The 17,109-nt window shown below is 36.3% G+C and overlaps 1 protein-coding gene across 3 annotated transcripts in view; it reads left to right on the top strand.

Moving 5' to 3' along the window:
* Positions 1-12,955, top strand: part of fer.S (fer (fps/fes related) tyrosine kinase S homeolog) — an 81,716-nt gene extending 68,761 nt beyond the window's left edge. For 2 of the 3 annotated variants that reach the window (XM_041580445.1, XM_018244331.2), the window contains exons 17-19: positions 2,315-2,469; positions 8,396-8,518; positions 10,186-12,955. In XM_041580445.1, the coding sequence (XP_041436379.1) occupies positions 2,315-2,469; positions 8,396-8,518; positions 10,186-10,328 (421 nt within the window). In that variant the 3' untranslated portion in view covers positions 10,329-12,955. The remainder of the gene's footprint in view (positions 1-2,314; positions 2,470-8,395; positions 8,519-10,185) is intronic. The other variant, XR_005965090.1, reaches the window with a different exon arrangement.
* Positions 12,956-17,109: the final 4,154 nt, after the last annotated feature.

The following is a 17,109-nucleotide window of genomic DNA, read 5'->3' as shown; positions in this document are numbered from 1 at the left end:
CTGAGCCTCTTATATTCCTAATCATTTGTGTAGTTGAAACATTTCCATACATAGGCATTATTTAAACTTTTTTTTTACACTGAGCAATTCCATATTAAATAACTTGAAATTTAATTTGTTCTACTGTCAAGAAATGTTGATTGGCGAAATAGGTTTGCAGTCATAAATTGTGAAGTAGAAGAAGCTTGTCATTTTTATACTCCCGTAGATCATAAATAAAGCATGGAAATAAATGAAGTGTCCCCCTGCATATGTGGATATGAGATTTCTTATGCTCTGTTTTAAAGGCAAATTATTTAGTATGTTTAATATTAGAAATAGTAGTAGTAGTTTCTTCCTGGTACACATTATCCAACTGTCAAATTACAATTCCTGGTTAAAGGGCAGTATAATTTTCTTTTTTTCCACCCTATGGGTTTCACCTATTGGAAAATTTTGAAAGTTGATGGTATGGCATCTATTATTCAGAATGATTGGGACCTGTTTTTTTTGTTTGTTTGTTTTTTCAAATAAGAGATTTTCTTGTAATTAGGATTCCTAATAACGGAATAAATAAACCCAGTAGGATTGTTTTGCTACCAATATGGATTTGTGCAGGTTATTACCATGAAGTGCCAGTTACTGTTTAGTTATAGGAGAGAAAAAAGTGAAATTATTAAAGCATTTAATAAGAGCTTTCTGGATAATGGTTTTCTGGTTGCACTGTTAGTGCCACAATAAATATAACGAAATACAATAGGATTAACTGAGCCATGTGTGAATGTAATCGCACCTTGAATTAATTTTGGAAACATCACCAGTATGAATTTCTTTTCTTTTTATGGTATACATACATGACGATCCATATTATGGAAAGATTTATTATCCGGAAAACACCAGGTCCCAATCATTCAGGATAACAGAAATGTCTTAACTTGGGGGTGGCAAAAATTAGGCATCCCAAGTTATCACATGTACTTACCTGAAACTCCTGGCCGGTGCTCGTATCAGAAGGAAACTGCACTGACCCAGTATTCTTCCAGCAAGAACCATGGAACCATCGTCTTCCGGCTTCTTCTATCTTCACATTTCCTGGGGCAGACACATGTGAATGAAATTGCTTACTTTTTCACAGCTGCGAGAAAAAGAGAAGCCAGAAGACAATTGCTCCGTGGTGCTTGCTGGGGGTTTCAGGTAAGTACGTACAATCACTTGGGGTGCCTAACTTTTGGCACCCCCAAGTTAAAATACCTTTCCTTCTTCCTTTAATACTTTTAGGGGCACATTTACTAAGCTTGAGTGAAGGATTCGAAGTAAAAAAACTTCGAATTTTGAAGTTTGTTTTGGGTGCTTCGACCATCGAATATTCTACTACGACCTTCGACTATGACTTCCATTCGATAGTCGAAGTACTGTCTCTTTAAAAAATACTTTGACGACATACTTCGGCAGTTTAAACCTACCGAGGTACAATGTTAGCCTATGGGGACCTTCCCCATCAGTTTTCTAAGGTTTTTTTGATCGAAGAAAAATTCTTTTGATCGATCGATTAAAATCCTTTGCGGTAAATCCTTTGAATTCGAATTACTTTGAGGGTCGAATTTGAGGGTTTATTAACCCTCGATATTCAACCCTTAGTAAATGTGCCCCTTAATGTGTTGATAATCCAAGTAAAAGCAGCCACAAGGGGGCTTTACTGGGTGGTTATGGGGTTTGGTATAATGTCATTGATGTGTCCAGCAGAAGCAGCTGTGTATTTGTGTGCACTTGCAGGTCTTTTTTTTAAAAATGAGACAACATTTTTTCTTCAACATTTCAGTCAGATATTGAAACGTAACTCTGTATCCAAAACGTTAAAAAAAAAATAGGATTTTTAACATTTTTAGAAAAGACTGTAAGTGCTATCAGTTGTGATATTTATAGTTCTTTTTGCATTCACACTAAGGCAATTACATGGAGTCTATGGAGTGAATTCTATTTGCTTCGCAGATATATCATTCTATGTTTTTAACTAAGGATGGTTTATAGAGAAATTTTGCCAAATAGCAGAATTTCTTATTGCTACTTAGGTTTATATTTTAGACATTTTGGAAAGGTGTTTTACTGAAAAAGATTTTTACAAGTGGAACATAAAAATGGCTGGTAATGTAGAAGTTCCTTTGAGGCAAGATGTAAAGTTTTCATTGTTTTTCGTCTGTAACATATTAAGTATTTTGTGAAACAAAATGCTGTGTTTTTTTGCTACAGGGTAAAAATCTGTAGAATGACTTGTTTCTGTGAATCTGCTAATCATAGTAAATTCAATTCTTCGCTGACACTCTCCTGTTTTTCCTAGGGACCTAGCAGCACGCAACTGCCTGGTTGGTGAGAATAATGTTTTGAAAATCAGTGACTTTGGCATGTCTCGTCAAGAGGATGATGGGATATATTCGTCTTCTGGTTTAAAGCAGATCCCAATCAAATGGACAGCCCCAGAGGCTCTCAACTATGGTAAGAAATGTAAAATTTTATTTTTAAAAATACTTCCAGCAAGACAATCTCTGGATACATACTAAGGGGCACATTGATCAACGGTAAAACTTTCAAATTCATGTGAGTTTTTTTTAAACTCCCTTAAATTTGAATTAATTCAAAATTCAACTTGGGGAGATTTATTTAAAAAATCGGATTTGTAAAAGTCGGACCAATTTAAACGACCCGAAATTCAAATTGAATTTAATCAAACTCGATTTGAGTTTTTTCTCTGAAAAAAAACTCAAATGTCAGGAAGGCTGCAAAAATCTCCAAATTGATCCCTGGACCTCTCCCATTCACTTAAACAGTAATTCAGCAGGTTTTAGGCGGCGAATTGTCAAATTTGAATTCTTAAAGGGCCAGAGTCTGATAAATCTTGAAAATTTCATCAAATTTGACGGTTTTGACAATAAATAAAATTTGAATTTTCAATTCAACCCTTAATAAATCTGCCCCTTAGTGTTGTCTTTTAAAAGGCCACTGAATGGTATTAGGAGTCACTGAGTACTGGATTTTAATGTATTATAATGCCCATAGCGCTAGAAACCACTTAATGGAAGAAGAATGGCCCGATTTAGAAGAGTTGAATAGTTATCTGCAAGGCATGGCACTAAAGTGAATGCAGATGTTTTTGATACAGTCCCGTATCAAACTGTTAAAATTATGGATTATCATGGATAGACTATTGATTTACAGAGCATGCACATTAGTTATCACTCACTCATTCCAGTAATGCATGGTTTTATGGCAGGGCGACATTTGTTTAACTAGTAAAATGAAAATCAAGTATATGTAGAAGTACTTAAGAAATACTAGTACCCTGCATTGTTTCATTTATCCCATTAACTTAAATAAACACTTGTCAAGAAGCAGGGGCTGTGCTGCAAATATGGTAAAGAATGGTATAAATGTTTCATTGTGCTTTAGGGTTTTTTTTTTATATGTATGCTGTTCGAATGCTGAACCGCTGAAAGAGATTAATGCACAGTGCTGTGGTGCTTTTTTTTAATATGTCTTCAAATTTTTCAACATGTATAAGAAACATGCTGTACAACAAGCAATACAATTTCCACAATATTATCACCTAAGAAGAAATGTAATAAATGACCGTGAGATGAAAATGGTTTTACTTTTATTTATTTTTTATATTTTCAAAGAAAAGCGGAGTAGGGTAGTCATTTCCACAGGGGTATTGGAGAGGTGGTTGTTTCTAAAGACAGATAATGATATTGTGTCCAGGGAGACCGTTCTAATTCTTTGATATACAGTATATTCTGTGATAACATATTATTCTAATAAAGTCTTCCAATGTTCTCTGCCCCCTTTTTCCTCATTAATAATATAATTACATTTTGTATATACCTATGAAATGAATGGAGTGTAGAATTATAACATGCCTGGTACTTGCAGAATGGTTAAGTAGATAAGGAAGCCAGTGTGACCTCCACTAGCACATTAAAGATGCTTAATTACCGTGAATGAAACTATTTATCACAGTTGGAACATGTGCTCAATGTAAATGCACACAGAATCCTCTGATGCCAAATATTTAACTTATTACTTTAATGGTTTATTTTAGTCTGCTTTATAAAAATAGATGGTTATTCTCCAAATTATGTTTAAGCAACAGAGCAAGAGGTACTTAAAAAAACTATCAATTTACCCTTTTTTCTTGGCCAGATTTTGTCAGAATTGCATTTACGATTGTTGTCTTAAAAGTCAGTAGGTTCTTGCAAATACTCCTATAAATGAAAGTAAATAAATATATATATATATATATATATATATATATATATATATATATATATAATTGCAGAAAGGACCCGCACTCCGTTTTCCAAAAAGTCCAATGATTTATTTTAAAACTCACAGTGTCTCCAACGTTTCGGCCCTCTTTGGGGCCTTTATCAAGGATCCTTGATAAAGGCCCCAAAGAGGGCCGAAACGTTGGAGACACTGTGAGTTTTAAAATAAATCATTGAACTTTTTGGAAAACGGAGTGCGGGTCCTTTCTGCAATTATATATACTCAGCAATATCGTTATATATATATATATATATATATATATATATATATATATATATATATATATATATATATATTTAAGAATGCTTTGAGTATGAGGCATGAGGACTTGTAGCTAAGCAAGAGCATAGAATTAATATAAATATTCAATATGGCTTGGCAATGTGTTGGCTTTTTGCCCAATATATCTTGTTAACTAGCTGGTATAGCTTCTCGTGAGTGCTCATTTTGACCTAACATTAACACCCACCACTTAATTACAGAAACCAATGGCCCATTACCATTTTGTCTGCACCAAATTCCCTTTCACTAGTAAACATAATATAATCTTTTCATTTGAACATTAATTAAACTTGAAGTAGAGACCAGTAAAGTTTATGATCAGATATATTTAAAACATTTTATATGTGGGCCTTAGTAAAAATGTTAACCGCTATCTATAAAGCAGGCTGGTGTGGATCATTGAGTTTAACTGTGACAGTTCTATTGCTTTTCATATAATTTTAATTTTCAAAGATAAAGTAAGGGTAACATCCTCTTTTAATGTGCTGTATGCTTTGCTTAGCTTTAAACATTTCTTTGGCTCCCCTCTAAAACATTTTTAAAGAGGTGGCTGTTTTTCTGTAGACTACTCTGAATACAGTCATAAGAAAAAGTTTGGGAACACCTCTCAGCCTGCATAATAATTTACTCCACTTTCAACAACAACAAAAAATAACAGTGGTATGTCTTTCATTTCACAGGAATTGGGTGTTTTCTGGAGAATTATTTTTAGTGAAGTAGGATTCAGTTGTATGATATTTAATCAAATGTTTAAAAATGTCTGTGCAAAAACTTGGTTGCATGTAACTGCTCAATACTAATTACTGGCAACACCAAATTTGTTGGATTGGCTTGTTAAGCCTTGAACTTCATAGGCAGGTGTTTCCATTCATGAGAAAAGGTATTTAAGGTAGCCAATTGCAAGTTGTGCTTCTGTCTCCTCTGAAGAGTGACAGCATGGGAACAACTCTCAAAAGATCTGAAAACAAAGATTATTCAGTATCATGGTTTAGGGAAGACTACAAAAAGCTATCTCAGAGGTTTAAACTGTCAGTTTCAACTGTAAGGAATATAATCAGGAAATAGAAGGCCACAGGCACAGTTGCTGTAAAACCCAGGTCTGACGGGCCAAGAAAAATACAGGAGCGGCATATGTGGAGGATTGTAAGAATGGTTACAGACAATGCAAATACCTCCAAAGCCTTGCAAGAACATCTTGCTGCAGATGGTGTATCTGTACATCGTTCCACAATTCAGCACAATTTGCACAAAGAACGTCTGTATGGCAGGGTGATGAAAAAGAAGCCCTTTCCGCACTCACGCCACAGAGTCACTTGTTATATGCAAAAGCTCATTTAGACAAGCCACAGTCATTTTGGAACAAAGTGCTTTGGACTGATGAGACAAAAATGGAGTTATTTGGTCATAAAAAAAAAGTGCTTTGCATAATGGAAGAAGAACCAAGAAAAATACCTACTGCCAAATTTGATGGAGGTTCCATCAGGATATATTTAAAAAAGGTTTTGGTTGTATATATCCTACAATAGTACCATGGTGTAGTTGCTGGAGCTCCAGCCCCATGTAATGAACTCTGCAAACTGGCACCAGGCTAAAGTTATGGGTTGCTTTCCCACCCATATCTACCAAGGGATCTGCCACATATCTGTTAGGCAGGTTTGAAGATCCCATAATGCAAAGAGTACATTGTACCATTTGTGCCTTCTTCTTAAGTCTCTTTATGGACAAGGGGGGCAAACAGTTGGATAAACACAAAACTCAGGCAGAAGGCTGTTGCTTTGGGGACCTCGCCAAACAAAAGAGCTATTTTATAAATTCTAATGGAATGTAAGCTACTGTATGTCTTATGAAAATAAGAAACATTCTGAATACAATCAAAAAGTCTGTACAGTTTTTGAAATGATCAAGTTATTTTTCAATATTCCCCTCCAAACAATCTGCCTGTACATATAGTTGTTGTGTTTTGGAGTCTGTTATACTGCAGGCACAACTAGCTCTGATTCATGCCTATGCATAGAAAGCACAGTTAGGTGTTTGATTTTTCAGTGAAACATCCATTAGATGAAGTTTATGTTAATTTAAATTTTCATGATAGTTCCCCTTTAAAATGAAATCCAGCAGATGAATGTATTAATGTTCTTTAACTGAAGTAGGAATATTTATATGTTTCTTAACACCTTAAAGGAGAAGGAAAGGCTTGGTGCACTTTGTGGGTGCCAAATGTTAGGCACCCCAAGTTATTGAATTGACTTACCTGAAACCCTGGGCCGGAGCTCCTGTCAGCAAAAAACTGCGCTGGCCCGGGGTTATACCAGAGAGCACCATAGAGCGATCCTCTTCCATCTCCTTCTCTCTTCAAATTTCCCCGGGCAAACGCATGATGCGCAGTTGAACGAAATAGCTGGCTTTTTAGTTAAATTTCGGCTTTTCGTTTCTACTGCACATGCGCAGCCGCGCAAAGACAGAGGAAGACGGAAGAAGATCGCCCAGTGGTGCTCAATGGTATAACCCCGCCCGGTGCAGTTTTCTGCTGATAGGAGCACCAGCCTGGGGTTTCAGGTAAGCATATAAAATCACTTGGGGGTGCCTAACATTTGGCACCCCAAGTGCACCAAGCCTTTCCTTCTCCTTTAAACAGGTGTTATTTGCAAGTGGCATAAAGTGCTAAAAATTTAAAGGTAGACATTCCTTTTTTTGTTTCTTTCTCCTTGAATAGCAGTATGGAAATTATTTACAGCTAGATGTAATGACTATATTTTACTTGTAAATATCTTTGGCAAGTGTTCTTCAAATGCAAAGGAAATGTTGGCTGCTAACAGGCAAAACAACAAACATGCAAAGAAAGAACGTTCTGCACATACAAATAGCGGTCACACTAGTTATTGTTTGGTAAAACTATTATATATAATCACATCAAACAAAAACTAAACGAACTAAAAGACTAAGGGGCCGATGCATCAAGGGTCGAATATCGAGGGTTAATTAACCCTCGATATTCAACTGGGAATGAAAATCCTTCGACTTCGAATATCGAAGTCGAAGGATTTTGCGCAAAAAAGTTGATCGAACGATCGAAGGAATAATCCTTCGATCGAACGATTAAATCCTTTGAATCGAACGATTCGAAGGATTTTAATCCAACGATCGAAGGATTATCCTTCGACCAAAAAAACTTAGCCAAGCCTATGGGGACCTTAGCTTTTCGGTAGCTTTTAGGTGGCGAACTAGGGGGTCGAAGTTTTTTCTTAAAGAGACAGTATTTCGACTATCGAATAGTCGAAAGATTTTTAGTTCGAATCCTTCGATTCGAAGCCGTAGTCGTAGTTGAAGGTCGAAGTAGCCCAAAAAACACTTTGAAATTCCAAATTTTTTTACTTCGAATCCTTCAGTCGAAGTTAATGAATTGGCCCCTAAATGTATTGTTTAATACAGTTTATGGCAGATTGGCAGTCTGTTAAATGTGTTTTAACACCATGCTATTTTGGTTACTTAAAGCTCCTCACTAAAGTGCCCAAAACAGTCCTAATTCATTAGTCTTAGAAGACTGTACAAATAGTGGTTTCCACTGAACTATAGCAAAATTATGGGAGAGTAATAATAAAGGGGAGACGGTAGTGTTACTGTATATATTGGCACTATATTTTTCCACTCAATCTTGTCTCTGCTCCCTTAATTTTCTGGGTAATTAATGGTATAGTAAAACATGAGTTAAGTTTAACTACATTTTGCTGGTTTGCTGCATTAATTAACATTGAGTATTCTATGCATTCATAATGTGTGGTGATTAAGTTAGTTTTCTTTTTCCTATCTCCTCCAGGTCGGTACAGTTCGGAGAGTGATGTATGGAGTTTTGGCATACTTCTCTGGGAAACGTTCAGCTTAGGAGTCTGCCCCTATCCTGGAATGACCAATCAGCAAGCACGTGAACAAGTAGAAAAGGGTTAAGTAAAATTAATAACATAGAAGGGCTAGTAGAAAGCATTGCGCAAAAATATATTTTGCTTTTCAGTAATATTTGAGCACATTTGATTATTCTCTTGTTATTACTAAAACAAATTCTGCTAGATTTTTTCTGACATTTGCATTTGAAAGGTCTCAAACATAAAATTATTTTTATGTAATATTGCTCAGTTAAAACATCTTAAAGGGCTATTAACACAGTTAAAAAAAACAACATAGTCCGTTAAGTCCCCAAAGGGAAGTATTATTAAGTTATCATTTGCATTGTATAGATAAGGTAGTGGGATTAGTTTTAGACCATTTAAGGTTTTCGATTTTCACTGCTAATACAGAGGGCAAGAGGCTTCTGTTAATTAGGGAGAAATCAGTATGGGTGCAATGGTTGTGAGGTTTGGAATGGAATGTAAAGTCTCAGCTTTAGGAGTGCCGGAGTCGCCAGGGGTCATAAAGTCAAATTTGGTGTTAAATGTTTTGTATTTTGAGCATAGAATGAAAAGTTTTGAGATTTTAGAGGCAGTTTCTATCAATTAATGGGTTTGTAGCATCATTTCAATCTCCAGCTCAAACTTCAAAGCTAGGGAGCCACTATTTTTCACTGTTTGTCAGTGTTTCAGCTGTTCACAAAGGATTATTCCAAAACAAACAGTGTGAAAACTGAAAATACTGTTAAGCTTCTTGGTTCTTCTTTTTGCTGACCACTAGGGTTTCCACATATTAAGAATACAGTTACTGACCAGCCGGGGGAAGGAAAAATGTTGAAGAAGTGGCAGTCTGTGATGTAGAAGGGGCAAGATGATGATGAATGGGCAGAGTTGTGTCTTAATTTCACCAAAAGCATTGGGGAAGGAGAAAAATAAATACATCTTCTCCTCCGTAAAAGAAGCATCTTTGCAATATACTCTATGTAGAAATTCAGTGGCGTTTTAATAAAATAAGCATTCTTCTGCTGACGTTCGTATCCTCTGACTCTCAAAGTTGCACACTGAAAACCTTTTCCAATATAAGCATCATCAGTGGAAGTATACTTAAAAAGCCTTTATTCATTACACGGCTTGGATCTCCAACAAACAACGTTTCAGGCCCAAACACGGCCCTTTCTCAAGTTGTGTTTGGGCCTGAAACGTTGTTTGTTGGAGATCCAAGCCGTGTAATCAATAAAGGCTTTTTAAGTATACTTCCACTGATGGTGCTGTTACTTCTATTGGAATTGTATTATTGGGTTTGAGTGAACAACTCTACACATGCACCTGCAATTAATCCATTGCATCAAAACTTTGGTAAGTGCTGACCAACTGCAATTATTCACTGAAATCCTTTGAAAGCTTAATGGCGGCCAGAGCAGTGCGAAAAGATCAGATACTCTGCATTCATAGGGCAGAGAAGCAGCGCGGGAGATTCTTTCCCCCGCCTCAACTATAAATCAGTGCATAGATAACAGCCCTGCTCTGCTTCTCTGCCCTTCTGAATGCAGAGTATCTGATCATTTTGCACTGCTCTGGCCGTGAAGCTTTCAAAGGATTTCTCCAGTTGACCAGGGGCTGAACTTCAGGGTATTACACATTTAACAGTGTATACATTGCCAGTACCATATCTAAATGTTTCTTGACTTTCTGTATAAGTTTTATTTGTCTGGCTTTTATTTTGTAGGATACCGAATGTCTGCTCCGCAGGATTGTCCAGAGGAAGTGTTTAGAATAATGCAAAAGTGTTGGGAATACAAACCAGAGAATCGTCCGAAGTTCAGTGAAATGCAGAAAGAACTTTCTTTTATCAAGAAGAAAATAACATAGTGGAAACCAAATGATGGACTTTTGTTTTGTATCCTAGTATTGTATTCGGGTGTGTTTTTCTTACACACAGGGATTTAACCAAAACACATTTTGCTGCCATATTTAGTTTATCTGCATGTGCCTTAATTGTTAAATATAAAAGGCCCCACCAAAGGCAGCAGTTTTTATGTCTTGTGAGACGTCACTAAACAATGTCAATATCAAGATTTTGTACATATGAGCCTAACCCTCAGAGTAATGCACTATAACCCTAAATGGTTTCAATCATTTAACTGCTTACTAGTTCACTAACAGTACTGCACAGTGTGCCATTATTTATCATTTGTCATCTTCCCTTTCCAGGAATGGGGAGAATATTTAACCTTTGCACCATCCTATAAGTATGGACCATAGTTTGCTGTTTACCAATGTGGCTACTGTGGTTCCCTTCCTGCTTTTGTAAGAGGGAAAGGAACTCGTTAAGATTTGATTTCATAATACCACTGTGACTAGATGCTACCCTGTTATCTATTTGAGTTCCCTCTAATGCACTTTTTAAATACAGTACCTGTGACCTGTATTCATCGGCTTTGAACCCAGTTATTCAACAGTTTGTTTTCAATTGGATTGAAAATGGTATACTGTTGGTAACTAATAATTCAGGGCATTTAAAAGGTTTTTCTTTTGCTTTAGAGCCTAAAAGGGGCAGTATATTCCATTTTTAATATGAGTTCAAAAAACAAGGCCTGCTCTGGACATACTTTTTTCCTGTTTTAATCAGAAACATCGATGGTGTTGTTTATTCACTTAAAAAGGAAAAATATAAATATTCCATGTTTGGTCATTGCAAGATAAATAATTAGGTTCCCAATCTATTATCTAGGAGGATTATCTGTGTACTGGTGAAATAATTATCTACCTTGTGAGGACCAAACATGGAGTAGTTTCGGTTTCCCTGTTTAGCTCAAAAAATATCAAAACCCATAGATTTTTGGGAATAAATCAATAGGCATTCAAGTATGTTCCACTTATTAAATCAAACTGTTGAAGAGGGGTTTATGCAAGACCAAAGTCTGAGTTTTATCCCATGTTTTTCTATGAATTCAAAGAACTAATACTTTTTTTCATTTCTGTTTTAATAGTATCTTGTTTATTATTATGCTATTTTATGTGGGTCACAATTTTCGGTAGAGTGAAGATTCATTCTACAAAAACACAGAATGTATTCCTTCGTATATATATTAATATTCATTAAGCATTCATCTAAAGCAGTGATCTCCAATCAGTGGCTTGTTGGAGCAACATGTTGCTCATCGACCCATTGGATGTTGCTTCCAGTGTCCTCAAAGCAGGTACTTCTTTTGGAATTCCTGGCTTGGAGGCAACTTTTGGTTGCATAAAAACCATGTGTACTGCCAAGCAGAGCCTCCTGTAGGCTGCCAGTCAACATAGGAGCTACCAAATAGCCAACCACAGCCCTTATTTGATATCCCCAGGAACTTTTTTGCATTGCCTTCCAACATTTCCAAACGTTGCTGTCCGACGTTTTTACATCTGAATGTGGCGCATGGGTGAAAAAAAAGTTGGGGACCCCTGATCTAAAGGAATTCTTGGAAGGCAACGCTGGTTACCAGATTTAATTTAGTTTAAGGGAAACTTACTTGGAGAAATTGTAGTAAATAATTACCTGCTTTACCACCATTTGAGCAGGAGTTACTAATACACAGCATGTAGCTGCCAAACTCCTCCTGATTCATTTGATTGGTCTTGTATATTTTATCTATTGCAGTGTGTTCTAGTTTAACTCTACAAACCCTTCAAGAAGAACTGAAATGTTTACTATATTTGCACAGCTATCTTATTATTGTTAGTGTATTTTGTTATTATACTGATGTCACAATAGGTGGGCAGGGCAATGATCTGGTAAAACAGAACTTGTATACATTAGTGCTCCAACCTATTGAGTGCTTGCTCTGCTGCCATGCCCCACATTACACCTTTGGAAGTAAACAAATAAGACTTATCGGTGACCAATTTAATTTACAGAAGTTTATATGGTGATGCATTCTACTCCAAAACAATTTTTTTTTTTTTTTTTTGTTTATAAAAAAAACCTTCATTGGTATGAAAACACTGTACATTTTCCATTGTTTAGAGAATACAGAGAACCCAACTAATGACTTGGGTAGGTGTAGTACTACTGTCCTCCAAGCCTTCCAGCAGTATATGACCTTGGATCTGTGAATGCCCTGACCTTATGTTTTACAGAATATCAGACTGTAGTGTCCGTGTTTAGAAAAACATTCTCTATAATGAACAAGGAAAGTGCATGTTGATAGGAATGAAAGCTTTTTAAATGAGATGCTGGCTCAAGGTAAGCCATTAACATAAAAACATGAAACATTTTGTTTTCCTCTTCAGGTTATTATTTTGTCCAGTGTTGCATGTAACAGTCCTTGTTCTCTTATGCCTGTTCCTTCTTTAGATTAACATAAAAACATGAAACATTTTGTTTTCCTCTTCAGGTTATTATTTTGTCCAGTGTTGCATGTAACAGTCCTTGTTCTCTTATGCCTGTTCCTTCTTTAGATTAGGCTCCACATAAACCTGGAGTTATTTTATTTTTTCTAATTACACTTTTGACCTAAGACATGTTGCTTGTGTCTTTGTTAATCCGCAGATTTACAGAGAGATATATTTTTATAAAACTAATTTTTCTTCACAGAACTATAAACATGGACAGAATTTGTAGTTGATGTTTAAAGTTACTTTTTTACAGTTGCTTTTTATTTTTTCCTTATAATACAACTGTTACGGGCAGATTTATCAAAGGTCGAGGTCAAGTTTTGAAGTGAAAAACTTTGAATTTCGAGCTATTTTTTGTGTACTTTGACTAGGGAATAGTCATACTTCGACTCGAATTTGAAATTCGAAGGTCAAATTTTTTTGAAGTACTGTCTCTTCAACCATTCGCCACCTAAAAGCTGCCAAAGTGCTGTTTTAGCCTATGGGGGACCTCCTACAACCTGTATGGAGGCAATTGGGGGAGTTTGGGAGATCGAAGGTCGAAGTTAAAAAAAACTTCTAATCGAAGTACTATCGTACGATTCAAAGTAGGCCGAATTCGGCCCACTTCGACCCCAAAAAACCTTCAACCTCCATTCGATTTGTCTTTTTGAATTCGAAGTTCAAAGTTTTTTTTAACTTCGACCTTTGATAAAAATGCCCCTTAGCGTGCCTTCTCAACCCAACATATTTTTTTACCACCACGAACATAGCTTGGTTGTACAGAACTGCTTTGCAAATAACTGACCTATTTGGGAATTATTCTGTTAGTCCACGTGAATTTTGTCATGACTTACAACGTGATTGTGATATTAATATAGATATGCCAACGCCATTATTTTATGTATAGCTAGTACCAAATATTAACCCTTCTTTCTGAACCAAATTTGAACTGAAATTTTCATATTTTAGCAAAATACCCCCAACAATTGCATCATCCAAAAAAAAATGGCCACCTTCAAGTGTCAAATGCTCCAAAGTTTGCCTTGTGGTTCTTCTTTTGGGCAGCACTTGAGTCAGTCAGACTTGAAGTTTGCCGAAAGTGCTCAGATTTGGCAAAAACCTAATTCTAAATGTTAGGTGTTAGAAGCTGAAACTCTCTGTTCATGTGCATATATTCCAAATAATATGTATTATTAGTGCTTTTGTTCTAGCCTTATTGCACTCCATCATTAGCACCAGTGTCTGCTGGTCTCATTGTCCTACACGTCCTACGAGTTCTTTAAAGATTTGTGATGTTCGCTTACATATACCTTTGTAGTGCTTTTACACTCTAATACCTTTTTATATTTAATATCTAAAGGGCATTTTTCCTAAACTTTGTACTTTCAAGTAAAGAAAACGGCAACTAACTTTGTTTCTTAAATGCAACTTTATTTCATTGAAGAAATGCAATTGAAAAAGTTACCCTTGAATGACAATGTGCTCGAAATTACGCTTCCTGTTGACTTCTGTGGCATTTTGACAGGTTTTAGATGACTTTCATTTTTTATTTTAACTTTTTCTTTGTAATAAGTCTTGAAAAGTATTTTTCAAGTCTAATTCCTCTGTGACCGTCAGTCTTTGCAGCCACAGTCATTTAGAAAAGAAATCACTGTGGGCGTTACTTCAAATAACATTACAATAGTCTCAAAATAAAAGCACTTTTGTGCCCTTGAATTATTGCCTTATAACCTGTGACACAGTGTGCACTGTACTGTACATTAAGGGGCACATTAACAATGGAGACAAACCTCACCGGTGATGTTGCCCATAGCAACCAATCAGATCTTTGCTTTTGTTTTCTAACATATAGGTGTCTGTTCAAATCTTGATTGGTTGCTATGGGCAACAGCACTGGTGATGTGTGTCTCCAATATTAATTAATACACCCCAATATGTAAAGTAAGCTTTCAAAAGCATTGTTTATTGTTACTTTCCCAGATCTGATGTGCACTTTTTCAAATTTTTTTTTTATAAAGGATTTTTTTTATCAAAAAAAACTAAGCTTTTTTTTTTTCCCCTTAAATATCTCCTTGTATAATAAGTTAATAATACAATGATGGGGTATTATGTTACAATGTTGTTGCAAAAATATTGGTTCTTTGCTTAGTTGCTCAATATGTCTTTATATAAATGCTTTTAATATAAAGGGGTTTTTTTTGGCAATTCCGTTGAGAAAATTGACTGTTTTTGTAAAGAGATTGGGCTTCTACCCTTGCATCAACATAACCTACTGCACATTGCTCCATATTTAATTAAAAGATAAAGTTTTTGCTTTTGTATTAACTGCTAAAGGAATGGCTCAGAAGAGACTACTGTTGCCATTAGTAGTATTTACCACTTCCTAAGTGAAGTATTCGAAGTAAAAAAACTTCGAATTTATGTGCTCCTCGACTATCGAATTGGCGTAAATTCGCCTGAGTAGAATGATTCGAATAGATCGAGCGCAAAAACGCTGCGACTATTCGCCATTCGATAGTCGAAGTACTGGATCGAGCGCAAAAACGCTGCGACCATTCGCCCATTCGATAGTCGAAGTACTGACTCTTTTTTGAAAATACTTCGACTGCCTACTTCGCCACCTAAAACCTACCGAATTGCTTTAAAAGCCTATGGGAAAGTCCCATAAGCTTGTTTTCCAAGTTTTTGATCGAATAAAAAGGCATTCGATCAAATGAAAATCCTTCAAGCAAATATTCGATCGAGCGCCTATTCGCCTGGCGAATATTCGCCAAATCGACTATTCGCCAGCGCGTAAATTCACCCGAATTGCCTATTCGATTCTATTCGAATCTATTCCCCAGTGGAATTTCGAGGGATGTAACACCTCGAAATTCGACCCTTGATGAATTTGCCCCTTAGTGTTTCAAAAACAATTTAACCCTTTTTCCTTCCAACAACATAGGTGCTACATCAGCAGGGGAAATGACATAGAGCCAACAACATAGTAGCATCATTTAGGGTTTACGGTTACGCTATGGGAAAAACCCGCAACAATGCATCTTTCCCAATGCATATAGACAAATAAAAGAGTCCTCTGCACTCAACCCATTATCAATATATTTAAGACAGAGACATTTTGTGCATATAGCTACTGAAAAATGCCTTACCCTTTAAACAAAACTTGTTTGTCCATATATTGCAATATCTTTCCCAATGCACAGCTAGCCTGGCCAGGTAGGAAAAGGGTACAGGATAAGCCTCACATCCATCACTTGGTAAGAATATACAATATCACTGTTGTGTCTATTTTTTTTTTTTTTTAATTCATGGCTCAAGGGGATTTTTGGCCCATGTATTTTATTAACCTTTAGTAGCCACTCGTTCCCTCTACTCAAGTATAGGTATTGTTAAATCTTTGGGTTGTACGGCACTTGTCATATTTTACTAAAGTGCTTATTTTGTGTGAATATTTTATGATATTCTTTCAAATGAGCAGAAAGAATAACATCTTCATTTTAAACACTACAACAGTATTGGGGTCCCTCTGCGTTGGTGGAGACCTGTTACTTCAGTATTTTGTGCACACATGGGGCTTATTTATCAACACTGGGCAAATTTGCCCATGGGCAGTTAACTATAGCAACCAATCAGTGATTAGCTTTTTAAAGCCAGCTGCAAGTAGAACAATGAATGCAGCAATTTGATTGGTTGCCATGGGTTACTGCCCATGGGCTAATTTGCCCAGTGTTGATAAATGACCCCCATTATCTTTTTCTTAAGTGTCCATTACTAGAAAATTACCCTATTACTTTGATTGTTTCCTGTGGGATGCAGAAAGCCTGTATCAGGGCATTCGCTTATGACCCTTCGAAATTACGCTTTTTCTGCCTTCTGTGTATGTCCCATGCTGCCAGTATAATCGCACTGGAGAAGGCAAACCTTGACTCACCATATGTCACAAGCATATTTTTTCAGTTCCACTGATGATGTAATACAGATAGCTGTGGCTCTGCAACATTTTGGAGTTCTGACAATTTTATATCCTCTGCATTTTATGTAGGGATGCACCGAATCCACTATTTTGGATTAGGTCGAACCCCCGAATCCTTCACAAAAGATTTGGATGAATACCAAACCAAATCCTAATTTGCATATGCAAATTAGGAATGGGAAGGGGGAAACATTTTTTACTTCCTTGTTTTGTGACAAAAAGTCACGCTATCTTCCTCCCCACCCCTAATTAGCATATGCAAATTTGGATTTAGTTCGACCGGGCAGAAGGATTGACCCAATTAGAATCCTGCTGAAAAAG

The sequence above is a fragment of the Xenopus laevis genome, chromosome 1S, assembly GCF_017654675.1.
Source record: "Xenopus laevis strain J_2021 chromosome 1S, Xenopus_laevis_v10.1, whole genome shotgun sequence".
Taxonomy (NCBI): domain Eukaryota; kingdom Metazoa; phylum Chordata; class Amphibia; order Anura; family Pipidae; genus Xenopus; species Xenopus laevis.
This window is presented reverse-complemented; position numbering and strand designations above follow the sequence as displayed.